The sequence below is a fragment of the Oncorhynchus masou genome, unplaced genomic scaffold, assembly GCF_036934945.1.
Source record: "Oncorhynchus masou masou isolate Uvic2021 unplaced genomic scaffold, UVic_Omas_1.1 unplaced_scaffold_488, whole genome shotgun sequence".
NCBI classification, from domain to species: domain Eukaryota; kingdom Metazoa; phylum Chordata; class Actinopteri; order Salmoniformes; family Salmonidae; genus Oncorhynchus; species Oncorhynchus masou.
Window position 1 is genome coordinate 157,318 of NW_027011276.1, and position 13,891 is coordinate 171,208.

Genomic DNA, 13,891 nt, shown 5'->3' on the forward strand with positions numbered 1-13,891 from the left:
TGTACAGTCTTCGCTTTAGATATTATGAAGTATATATTATATATACTGCTTTATCAAAGAGCAACATGTAGCCAAAGAGTTGGAAAGAACAATTCTGTTGCAAAATGCTTCTTAAAATGGAAGCAAATGAAAAGGGGAGGGACTTAATGGAATTTGTCCAATAGAAACTATTTTTGGTTGCAACACATTCAGTTTGCAACAGAATCGGCGGAATAAAAACACCTCAGATTGTGAACTAGAATGTGTGAAAGGTGTTAGGTTTATGTTGTACCTCCAGGGTCGTGTTCATTAGGCACCAAACGGACTGAAACAGGGAAGGACTACCTGGACTATTTGTCATTGTGTGTTGCAAAACCCTATCCATTTCGTGTCCTAATGAACACAACCCAGTTATGTTATGTACTTCGTTACCAAATGTAGTTGAATTCAAAAGCAGTGGTTGTATTCTGTGCAGCAGTATGGAGGCTTTAATCAGAGGGGGAGGACTGGAGAGCTGTAGATAGAAATGTAACTTGAGATGTGATCGAGTATCATCCCCATTTCCAGCTTGAGCTACTCCAAACCAGAAGTTGCCTCACGGGAAAATACAATAAACAAAAATATAAACGAACATGTAAAGTGTTGGTCCCGTGTTTCATGAGCTGAAATTAAACAAAATCCCAGAAATGTTCCATACGTACAAAAAACTTAAATTGTGCACAAATGTAATATCCCCGTTAGTGAGCATTTTGTCTTTGCTAAAATAATCCAGCCACCTGACCAGTGTGGCATATCAAGAATCTGGTTAACCAGAATCCTCATTACACAGGTGCACCTTGTTCTGGGGACAATAAAAGGCCACTTTAAAATGTACAGTTCTGTCACAACATGCCACAGGTGTCTAAAGTTGAGGGAGCAATTGGCATGCTGACTGCAGGGAAGCCGACCAGCGCTGTTGTAATGACTATTCTGTAATCTGAATGCTGACTGCAGGGAAGCCGACCAGCGCTGTTGTAATGACTATTCTGTAATCTGAATGCTGACTGCAGGGAAGCCGACCAGCGCTGTTGTAATGACTATTCTGTAATCTGTCAGGTGGCTGCAGGGAAGCCGACCAGCGCTGTTGTAATGAGTATTTTGTAATCTGAATGCTGACTGCAGGGAACCCACCAGCGCTGTTGCCCGAGAACTTAATTTCTCCATAAACTGCCGCCGTCAAGAGAATTTGGAAGTGCATTCAACCGGCCTCAACCACAGAACAGATGTAACCATGCCAACCCAGGACCGCCACACTCCGCTTCTTCACCTGTGGGATCAGAGGGGGAATTTGTCTAATCGAGCCCTTGTGGGTAAAAGCTAATTGGCTGCCCTCCCAGGCCCACCTATTGCTGCAGCCCTGCCGTTTAGTGAAATCCATCGATTAGGGCCGAATTTCAATTGGCTGATTTCCAAATATGAACTGTAACAATTTATGCATTTATATTTTTCGTTCAGTATAAAGTGATTTCCTAGAACGCTTACAGCTATTAGATTTCCTAGGTTCTAATGTAGCGCCAAAGTTTTGGCAACATCACATTTTGGAAACATTAAATTATGCTTTCTTAGGGACCTTGCTAATCATAACCCAATATGAACTACATCCATTTCTCCCTCATACCGTGCATGTGGTCAGACAGGTTATGGAAGGCTGGCCGTCCTATTGAAAGCTTGTACATTGTAAATCCCCAAGGGGTTGTTCAGTACAGTGGATAAAAAGGTTGAATTAAAACTACGCATGTCGTTATTAACTGGATCTGAGTTCCCTTGTCAGGGAGTGACTCCAACCTGGGAAACAAAGCCTGTCTTTTAGTTACATTGTATAATATCGTAATGTCACTTACAGCCAGCGATTATATGAGGCTCAAGTGGAAAACTGAACAACTTCATAGCAGGAATTAGAAAAATCAGATGAATACTGCAGTCACACAGGTTGGCTAGATACAAATTATAAGAACAATTATTAGCAAGAGACCTGATTAGTAATTAGACCAATTGGTGTGTGGGGGGGGGGGGGGTTCCAAAACAGACAGCAGCCTGGTAGAAATGCCTTAATATGAACACAAGGTCAGTCAAGATCAATTGAACAAATGCCAGCAACACATTGATTAGTCTACATGGCTTTTATTGAGTCAGCGACTTAGGCAGCCATGAGGATCCATTCCAGAATGGAGAGTTCAGGTTTGAGAAACAGTCCCTCTTGGATGTAGCTTGTGAGTAATGACAGCAGCCATTTTAGGATTCCACCTGCTTCTCCTGGTCAATGTCTGTAGGTGAGAAGAACGGCTTAAAACGGACAGCAATAGAGTAGTGACATCGATGCTAACGTAACAAAGTGAACCACAAAGCCCCGAAATTCAAGTTCACATACCCATCAGAGTGCCTTAATTCAAGGTCTAGTAGTTCTAGTAGCCATCAGGTTTCATAATAAAACCAGTGGCTACTAAGACATTGTATTTACCCTCTTTGGTAGGTAGAGTGTTCTTCTCCTCAGTCTCAGTCTTCTTCAGTTTAGTCATGTCAAACTGAGCGATCTCACTCACATCTGGTTTGTCTGCCATTGTTGATTTGGGTTCTAATGAAACAGATTGGTGTTAATTAAACAGCCAATGGCATGCCAGTATGATAAAGTTCCCAGACTTGATGTGGAGTAATACTATTAGGCAACATTTTACTGAAGTTACACACCTGCTGACAGTCTAAAACATAAGCTATTGAAGCACAGGCCTACCTTGAACCTCCACAGGTGGTTAAAATAATTTATTACCATCAATACCATTCACACTTTACAAAATCATCTCTCATTCATTCTTAATTACTTATATTTACAAAACCAAATCACCAAACACCAAACAAAAACAAACCTCAGGGGAGCATCGTCCCTCCCCGTCATACCTAACACTTTCCCTATCTCCCCTTCCCTAATCTATCCCCTTACCAAACTCACTCTAACACTCCCAGCCCTAAACCCCCTTTCCACCTCTCCCGTGCCGCATGCTTCCCCCACTTCCTCTCCTCCCTCTTCATCCTCCCCCTCAAATCACCTTCCACCCTTCTCACTATCCCTTCCACCCCCCAATCTCTCCCTGTCTTGACTAAATTCTTCCTGGCTTCCCACAGTCCCTTTTTAAAGAGACTCATGAGAAGCCAGAGCAGAAACCTGTCCCTATCCGTTCCCTTTGCTCTCCCTACGCCTCTCTCTAGCCTAGCCCAAAACAAAATCCCTCCTAACCACACCTAGCATCACCCGTGCCCTAGCCCAGACTAGTCCGGCAAAGGCACAGTCCCAGAGGGCATGGCGCACAGTCTCCTCCCTGCCACAAGTAGATCTTGGACAGGTGGGGGATCGCACCACACTATACCGGTACAAGATGGAAAGTACCGGCAAGCACTTATGGAGGCCCAACCAATTCAGGTCCTTGAGCCTGTTGTCCAGGCCCCGCACCTGCACTCCCTCCCAGACCACTGACGAGATGCCCGCACTCCCTCCCAGACCACTGACGAGATGCCCGCACTCCCTCCCAGACCACTGACGAGATGCCCGCACTCCCTCCCAGACCACTGACGAGATGCCCGCACTCCCTCCCAGACCACTGACGAGATGCCTGCACTCCCTCCCAGACCACTGACGAGATGCCCGCACTCCCTCCCAGACCACTGACGAGATGCCCGCACTCCCTCCCAGACCACTGACGAGATGCCCGCTACAGGCGCAGGACTCCCTGCCTGACCTCTTCGTACAGGTGCCTGTGATCTAAACCTACTCGGGCAACTTCAACCTCCTGAAGTTATTCACCTGCTGCCAGTCTAAACCATGAGCTATTGAAGCGCAGGCCTACCTTAAACCTCCACAGGTGGTGCACCACACAATTGATTTGTAAATAAGGAAGGAATGAACACCTTCATTTCCTGAATCTATTTATGAGAATGGAAAGGAACGCTGATTTCTAGCAGGAGGGGCCTTCTGATTTTCTAAGTGGTGGCACCTGTTCATTCACCTGTTTAACATCCAATTAGCATAATTGGATCGGCTACTGTGGAACATCGAATGAAGTCAGCACCCAACTGTAGGATTTTGAATTATATATAAAAAAAAATGTTCTGTCACCTGTAATTTATTGTAAAAATCATGCCAATTTTTCCTCAAGCTCATTTGATTGACGATTCGGTTTTGTTTACATCAAAATTAAAATGGGTTTAAAACCGCAGCGTGAAATATTCATTCAGTCAGAGCACCATGTGTTGTTGTGTGTCTGTTGTCACTGTAAATATAATATCAACACGACTGTATTTCCAACAATCTGTATACAGTCATAACATCATCATGCCCAGTCGTCATTCTCCAGCTGGTATTGACATGACTTCTATGTCACTGGCTTCAATGTAGAATATTTGGCTACATGTCATGTTGGAATAGCCAACAATAAGAGGAGCAAACAACAATCCAGCTAGCTGACCAAAGATGGTATATAGCTACTGTATCAGTATTATCCAGCTAGCTGATCAAAGATGGTATATAGCTACTGTATCAGTATTATCCAGCTAGCTGACCAAAGATGGTATATAGCTACTGTATCAGTATTATCCAGCTAGCTGATCAAAGATGGTATATAGCTACTGTATCAGTATTATCCAGCTAGCTGATCAAAGATGGTATATAGCTACTGTATCAGTATTATCCAGCTAGCTGACCAAAGATGGTATATAGCTACTGTATCAGTATTATCCAGCTAGCTGACCAAAGATGGTATATAGCTACTGTATCAGTATTATCCAGCTAGCTGACCAAAGATGGTATATAGCTACTGTATCAGTATTATCCAGCTAGCTGATCAAAGATGGTATATAGCTACTGTATCAGTATTATCCAGCTAGCTGACCAAAGATGGTATATAGCTACTGTTTCAGTATTATCCAGCTTGCAGACCAAAGATGGTATATAGCTACTGTATCAGTATTGTTGTGACATGTGTGTGTTAAGTGCATATTGTACACTTGCATATGTATGTGTGACAGTGTGTGTGTGAGACTACAAATCACAGGAGGTTGGTGGAACCGTAATTGGAGAGGGGCTCGTTGTAATGACTGGAATGGAATCAGTGGAATGGGATCAAATACATAAAACATGGTTCCAATGTGTTTGCTGCCATTCCATTTGCTCTGTTCCATCCATTATTATGAGCCGTCCTCCCCTCTGCAGCCTCCTGTGGAAGAAATGCAAGTCAGGAAGAAGGGCTGGGTAGGTGGGGGTGTCTCCCTGCTTTTTTCTTTGGGTTGTTTACCAATTTGTTCTATCTAGGCTACCATCAGTTCCTTGTAAATATCTGCTCTTCTATCTAATTTGTGTATATGTCCGTCGCTCCCTGTTCATCTCCACCATAGCTGTGTCAGCGTTCTACATGTCACTGTATGGTGTTCTGAATGGAGGACCATCTTTTGGCACCAGAGTGCTGATGTCTGTTGTGCTGCTGTTGAATGGGGCCCGTTTTCCTGTCCTCCTCTCTCTCCTCCTCCTTTCCCCCCCTTCTGTCTTCTCCTCAGATAAAATACAGCTTATTCTCTTAATCCCTGGGACAAACCCAGTGTACGGTGGTCACTGACCGACAGACGCAGAATTCTGCATCTTCATATCACAATAACAGCTTTCTAATGCAACTGGAGGTGTTCTGATTATCACTACACAGGACAACAACTCCCATTGTTAGAGACATAGACATGAGCATCTTGTCACTACATACAGATCTCTGGATGGGTGGTTACACTTTTCCACCTGCTACATTAGGTTAGATACACACAGACCACATGACAGAGGAATGTACACAACAACTACGAGGGACAGAGACAGTTGGTGAAAATGTACCTTATCTACTGTGAAGAACTAGTAAAATGATTAGGTCAGAAAGCTGGTCTAAGTTTACTGCAGAACTAAATAGGATGACTATGGACAGTAGAGGATGGGGGACCATCTATATAGGATGACGATAGACAGTACAGGATGGGGGACCATCTATATAGGATGACGATAGACAGTACAGGATGGGGGACCATCTATATAGGATGACGATAGACAGTACAGGATGGGGGACCATCTATATAGGATGACGATAGACAGTACAGGATGGGGGACCATCTATATAGGATGACGATAGACAGTACAGAATGGGGGACCATCTATATAGGATGACAATAGACAGTACAGGATGGGGGACCATCTATATAGGATGACGATAGACAGTACAGGATGGGGGACCATCTATATAGGATGACAATAGACAGTACAGAATGGGGGACCATCTATATAGGATGACGATAGACAGTACAGAATGGGGGACCATCTATATAGGATGACAATAGACAGTACAGGATGGGGGACCATCTATATAGGATGACGATAAGACAGTACAGGATGGGGGACCATCTATATAGGATGACAATAGACAGTACAGAATGGGGGACCATCTATATAGGATGACAATAGACAGTACAGGATGGGGGACCATCTATATAGGATGACAATAGACAGTACAGGATGGGGGACCATCTATATAGGATGACGATAGACAGTACAGGATGGGGGACCATCTATATAGGATGACGATAGACAGTACAGGATGGGGGACCATCTATATAGGATGACGATAGACAGTACAGGATGGGGGACCATCTATATAGGATGACGATAGACAGTACAGGATGGGGGACCATCTATATAGGATGACGATAGACAGTACAGGATGGGGGACCATCTATATAGGATGACGATAAGACAGTACAGGATGGGGGACCATCTATATAGGATGACAATAGACAGTACAGAATGGGGGACCATCTATATAGGATGACGATAGACAGTACAGGATGGGGGACCATCTATATAGGATGACAATAGACAGTACAAGATGGGGGACCATCTATATAGGATGACAATAGACAGTACAGAATGGGGAACAAAGACAACTGAAATATTACGTTATTTCAATGTCATTTCCTATTTATCTATTGATCACTTCCCAATGTGGACCTGACAGAGACAATGGAATATTTCACATGTTTTGGTAATTGAATGTTCACTGTCTTTCCCATTAATAATCATTGTAACATCAACAATAACACACAAATACTAGTATTTTCAAAATAAAGTTTGATTTAATTCTTGGCGCACCGATCCCTTTAGCGGGATCATTTGTCAACATCCGATTAATTGCAGAGCGCAAAATTCAAATTTTATAAAATGTAGTGCAAAACACTAAAACACAGCTTAACTTTATCAACCTGGCATGTCAGATTTCAAAAAAGCTTTACGGTGAAAGCAAACAATGTGAGGCCAGCTCTCAGCAGACAAAACATTAAACAGCTAGCAGCAAAATAGATTGGTCACAAACAGAAAAGCAATAAAATCACTTCCCTTTGATGATTTTTGCACTCACAGACTCCCAGTTACACAAGACATGTTCAATAAAGATTTTTATATCCAAAAACTCCATTTGGTTGGTGCGATTTGTTTAGTAATCCACAGGCTAGTGCGGTCACGACAGGCAGATTAAAATTCCAAATAGTATCCGTGAAGTTCATAGAAACATGTCAAATGTTTATTATAATCAATCCTTTAGGTTGTTTTTACAATAAATAATTTTTCAACCGGACGGTAGCCTTTTCAATAGGAGAGAGGAAGGTCTCGCTGCAGTGGTGGGCACATGAACAAATCTAAGGACATCTGGCTAACCACTGACACCATGTGATCATTCTAGCTCATTTTTCAGAATAAAAGCCTGAGACTGTGGGGAGAAAAAGTATTTAACACTGCCGATTTTCCTACTTACAAAGCATGTAGAGGTCAGTCAGTTTTATCATAGGTACACTTCAACTGAGACGGAATCTAGAACAAAAATCCATAAAAATCACATTGTATGATTTAAGCAATTAATTTGCATGGGGGGGGGGGGGTCCAAAACAGACTGCCTGTGTAAACAGCCTAGTAGAAATGCCTCAATATGAACACAGGCTCAGTCAAGATAAATTGAACAAATGCCAGCAACACATTGATTAGTCTACATGGCTTTTATTGAGTCAGCGACTTAGGCAGCCATGAGGATCCATTCCAGAATGGAGAGTTCAGGTTTGAGAAACAGTCCCTCTGGGATGTAGCTTGTGAGTAATGACAGCAGCCATTTTAGGATTCCACCTGCTTCTCCTGGTCAATGTCTGTAGGTGAGAAGAACGGCATAAACGGACAGCAATAGAGAAGTGACATCGATGCTAACGTAACAAAGTGAACCACAAAGCCCCGAAATTCAAGTTCACATAGCCATCAGTGTCTTAATTCAAGGTCTAGTAGCCATCAGGTTTCATAATAAATCCAGTGGCTACTAAGACATTGTATTTACCCTCTTTGGTAGGTAGAGTGTTCTTCTCCTCAGTCTCAGTCTTCTTCAGTTTAGTCATGTCAAACTGAGCGATCTCACTCACATCTGGTTTGTCTGCCATTGTTGATTTGGGTTCTAATGAAACAGATTGGTGTTAATTAAACAGCCAATGGCATGCCAGTATGATAAAGTTCCCAGACTTGATGTGGAGTAATACTATTAGGCAACATTTTACTGAAGTTACACACCTGCTGACAGTCTAAAACATAAGCTATTGAAGCACAGGCCTACCTTGAACCTCCACAGGTGGTAAAAATAATTTATTTACAATCAATACCATTCACACTTTACAAAATCATCTCTCTCATTCATTCTTAATTACTTATATTTACAAAACCAAATCACCAAACACCAAACAAAAACAAACCTCAGGGGAGCATCGTCCCTCCCCGTCATACCTAACCCTTTCCCCCCTTCCCTAATCTATCCCCTTACCAAACTCACTCTAACACTCCAAGCCCTAAACCCCCTTTCCACCTCTCCCGTGCCGCATGCTTCCCCCACTTCCTCTTCATCCTCCCCCTCAAATCACCTTCCACCCTTCTCACTATCCCTTCCACCCCCCAATCTCTCCCTGTCTTGACTAAATTCTTCCTGGCTTCCCACAGTCCCTTTTTAAAGAGACTCATGAGAAGCCAGAGCAGAAACCTGTCCCTATCTGTTCCCTTTGCTCTCCCTTCGCCTCTCTCTAGCCTAGCACATGTCAAAACAAAATCCCTCCTAACCACACCTAGCATCACCCGTGCCCTAGCCCAGACTAGTCCGGCAAAGGCACAGTCCCAGAAGGCATGGCGCACAGTCTCCTCCCTGCCACAAGCAGATCTTGGACAGGTGGGGGATCGCACCACACTATACCGGTACAAGATGGAAAATACCGGCAAGCACTTATGGAGGCCCAACCAATTCAGGTCCTTGAGCCCGTTGTCCAGGCCCCGCGCCTGCACTCCCTCCCAGACCACTGACGAGATGCCCGCACTCCCTCCCAGACCACTGACGAGATGCCCGCACTCCCTCCCAGACCACTGACGAGTTGCCCGCTACAGGCGCAGGACTCCCTGCCTGACCTCTTCGTACAGGTGCCTGTGATCTAAACCTACTCGGGCAACTTCAACCTCCTGAAATTATTCACCTGCTGACAGTCTAAACCATAAGCTATTGAAGCACAGGCCTACCTTAAACCTCCACAGGTGGTGCACCACACAATTGGTTTGTAAATAAGGAAGGAATGAACGCCTTCATTTCCAGATTCTATTTATGAGAATGGAAAGGGACACTGATTTCTAGCAGGAGGGGCCTTCTGATTTTCTAAGTGGTGGCACCTGTTCATTCACCTGTTTAACATCCAATTAGCATAATTGGGAACGGATACTGTGGAACACCGAAAGAAGTCAGCACCCAACTGTAGGATTTTGAATTAACAGAAAAACTATTCTGTCACCTGTAATTTATTGTAAAAACCATGGCAATTTTTCTCAAGCTCATTTGATCGACGATTCGGGTTTTTTAACATCAAAATTGAAAGGATAGATAAAATAAAAACCTCACGTGTCTTTAAAAATGACCAGAGCCAATCAGAAGGCAGGCCTGGGAGTTGGCTCGGATTCATAACACGGCTGAATACGGAAAGAACCGAACTGGAGATTCGGTGTGAGAGCAGAACGTCAAGACGTAAAGGTGACCAGAAGTATCTCCTGTTCAGTGTACATTTTTTTTTACAACGAATGTAAACAGTTTAATTTAGCGACTGTTGGGTTAAAAAACCGCGGCGCGAAACATTCATTCAGTCAGAGCACCCTGTGTTGTTGTGACTGTAAATATAATATCAACACGACTGTATTTCCAACAATCTGTATACAGTCATAACATCATCATGCCCAGTCGTCATTCTCGAGCTTTTATTGACATGACTTCTATGTCACTGGCTTCAATGTAGAATATGTGGCTACATGTCATGTTGGAATAGCCAACAATAAGAGTAGCAAACAAAAATCCAGCTAGCTGACCAAAGATGGTATATAGCTACTGTTTCAGTATTATCCAGCTAGCTGATCAAAGATGGTATATAGCTACTGTATCAGTATTATCCAGCTAGCTGATCAATGATGGTATACTGTATCAGTATTATCCAGCTAGCTGACCAAAGATGGTATATAGCTACTGTATCAGTATTATCCAGCTCGCTGACCAAAGATGGTATATAGCTACTGTATCAGTATTATCCAGCCAGCTGACCAAAGATGGTATATAGCTACTGTATCAGTATTATCCAGCCAGCTGACCAAAGATGGTATATAGCTACTGTATCAGTATTATCCAGCTAGCTGATCAAAGATGGTATATAGCTACTGTATCAGTATTATCCAGCTAGCTGACCAAAGATGGTATATAGCTACTGTATCAGTATTATCCAGCCAGCTGACCAAAGATGGTATATAGCTACTGTATCAGTATTATCCAGCTAGCTGATCAAAGATGGTATATAGCTACTGTATCAGTATTATCCAGCTAGCTGATCAAAGATGGTATATAGCTACTGTATCAGTATTATCCAGCTAGCTGATCAAAGATGGTATATAGCTAGCTACTGTATCAGTATTATGATCTTGGAAGACTAGATACTCTCTCTGTTTTCAGTAGTCTATGATCTTGGAACACTAGATACTTTCTCTGTTTTCTGTAGTCTATGATCTTGGAACACCAGACACTCTCTCTGTTTTCTGTAGTCTATGATCTTGGAACACCAGATACTCTCTCTGTTTTCTGTAGTCTATGATCTTGGAACACCAGACACTCTCTCTGTTTTCAGTAGTCTATGATCTTGGAACACTAGATACTTTCTCTCTGTTTTCTGTAGTCTATGATCTTGGAACACCAGATACTCTCTCTGTTTTCTGTAGTCTATGATCTTGGAACACCAGATTCTGTTTTCTGTAGTCTATGATCTTGGAACACCAGATACTCTCTCTGTTTTCTGTAGTCTATGATCTTGGAACACCAGATACTCTCTCAGTTTTCTGTAGTCTATGATCTTGGAACACCAGATACTCTCTGTGTTTTCTGTAGTCTATGATCTTGGAACACCAGATAGTCTCTCAGTTTTCTGTAGTCTATGATCTTGGAACACCAGATACTCTCTGTTTTCTGTAGTCTATGATCTTGGAACACCAGATACTCTCTCTGTAACCTCCTCTGCTGATATCCAAGTAGGTCATACATACGGCATCAATCCCTCAGTGTGTGTGTGTGTGTGTGTGTGTGTATGCCCAGAGCTGAGGAGAAGAAACAGGACTATTGTTTAAAACCATCTGATAATCCTCCATTAGCCTACAGGAAAGGGACAATTAAAACAACATGTGAGAATGGGGAGACCTGCTGTCAGGCCTATGTAAGAATGGCATTTAATTCTTCATCAACCTTGAACCCAGAGAACAACATTGTTTTGTTCTAGCACAGCACTAACAGACCCGGTTAAACTAATCAATAGGATGATCGTGAGTTGACTAGTTGGGAGGCATATGGACAAACAAATACCAAACAGTATGCTGTCTTTATGTGGAATATTCCAATCAATTCTATCTAATGACATCACAATGTGCTGCTAATTCCGGAATAGAGAACACAACAGTTGCTTAAACTCCCCCTAGACAGTCCTGAAGGGGTCATAAGGTGGGGGTCCTTCTTTTGAGACTTCATCTAAGGACACACATACACACACTTCAGCAGTGTCTGTGTCTCTGTAAACATCACAGTGGAAAAACACTGGAGAGAGGAGAGAGAGCCAGCCAATACCTGTGTCCTGTAAAAAGTACACACGCCAGCCTGTTAAACATGTACAAACAATGATAAGAGACAACCATTCCATCAAATGTGCTCACACACACACACACACACACACACACACACACACCGAGCCAGATAACCTAAGGGATGTACTGTTCTGTATTTAGCTACAGGCTATTCTTCTACCAGTCATTCTGTTCTTCTCTATGATAGGCCTATAATCTCTGACACACACACACACACACACACAGCCAGCCAGCCAGCCAGCCGATCAGACACGGTGTTTTACTGCTGCACTTGGGTCAGATGGGCTCAGGGGTAGTCTTACTCTACACAGGAAGTCTGTCTGACCCTAGTGGAGCCGTAAACACGCGGGTCGGATCTGCTGGCTAACGTAGACCCTGTCCTCACTGAGTCACTGATGAGGTGGTAAATGTGCAGTTGACAAGAGGACATGCTGAACATAATTGCTGAAGTACTCAACTGACTGGAGGTGGAGCCTACAAACTAGATAAGCAACTGCTTACATAAAACCAAATGATGGACAGTGTTATTACTGTAGCCAAGATTTATTACCATCATGGTCATAATACTGATACAGTAGCTATATACCATCTTTGGTCAGCTAGCTGGATAATACTGATACAGTAGCTATATACCATCTTTGATCAGCTAGCTGGATAATACTGATACAGTAGCTATATACCATCTTTGATCAGCAAGCTGGATAATACTGATACAGTAGCTATATACCATCTTTGGTCAGCTAGCTGGATAATACTGATACAGTAGCTATATACCATCTTTGGTCAGCTAGCTGGATAATACTGATACAGTAGCTATATACCATCTTTGGTCAGCTGGCTGGATAATACTGATACAGTAGCTATATACCATCTTTGGTCAGCTAGCTGGATAATACTGATACAGTAGCTATATACCATCTTTGGTCAGCTAGCTGGATAATACTGATACAGTAGCTATATACCATCTTTGGTCAACTAGCTTTTGTTTGCTACTCTTATTGTTGGCTATTCCAACATGACATGTAGCCAAATATTCTACATTGAAGCCAGTGACATAGAAGTCATGTCAATACCCGCTCGAGAATGACGACTGGGCATGATGATGTTATGACTGTATACAGATAGTTGGAAATACAGTCGTGTTGATATTATATTTACAGTGACAACAGACACACAACACAGGGTGCTCTGACTGAATGAATGTTTCACGCCTCGGTTTTAAACCCAACAGTCGCTAAATCAAACTGTTTACATTCGTTGTAAAAAATGTACACTGAACAGGAGATACTTTGGTCACCTTTACGTCTTGACGTTCTGCTCTCACACGGAGTCTCCAGTTCGGTTCTTTCCGTATACAGCCGCGTTATGAATCGGAGCCAACTCCCAGGCCTGCCTTCTGATTGGCTCTGGTCATTTTTAAAGACACGTGAGGTTTTTATTTTATCTATCTTTTCAATTTTGATGTTAAACTCGAATCGTCGATCAAATGAGCTTGAGAAAAATTGCCATGTTTTTGACAATAAATTACAGGTGACAGAACAGTTTTTCTGTTAATTCAAAATCCTACAGTTGGGTGCTGACTTCTTCCGGTGTTCCACAGTAGCCGATCCAATTATGCTAATTGGATGTTAAACAGGTGAATGAACA

The 13,891-nt window shown here is 42.8% G+C and overlaps 1 protein-coding gene across 2 annotated transcripts; it reads right to left on the bottom strand.

Moving 5' to 3' along the window:
• Positions 1-2,142: 2,142 nt before the first annotated feature.
• Positions 2,143-13,626, bottom strand: LOC135535402 (thymosin beta-b-like). Of its 2 annotated transcripts, none has more exons than XM_064962078.1 (4): positions 13,542-13,626; positions 8,400-8,513; positions 2,477-2,590; positions 2,143-2,282 (listed from the first exon to the last, which is right to left on the bottom strand). In XM_064962078.1, the coding sequence occupies exons 2-4, from the start codon at positions 8,497-8,499 to the stop codon at positions 2,251-2,253; spliced, it is 246 nt and encodes an 81-aa protein (XP_064818150.1). In that variant the 5' UTR covers positions 8,500-8,513; positions 13,542-13,626; the 3' UTR covers positions 2,143-2,250. The 2 variants fall into 2 exon arrangements, with proteins under 2 accessions (XP_064818150.1, XP_064818149.1); XM_064962077.1 differs by lacking the exon at positions 13,542-13,626 and adding an exon at positions 9,984-10,136.
• Positions 13,627-13,891: the final 265 nt, after the last annotated feature.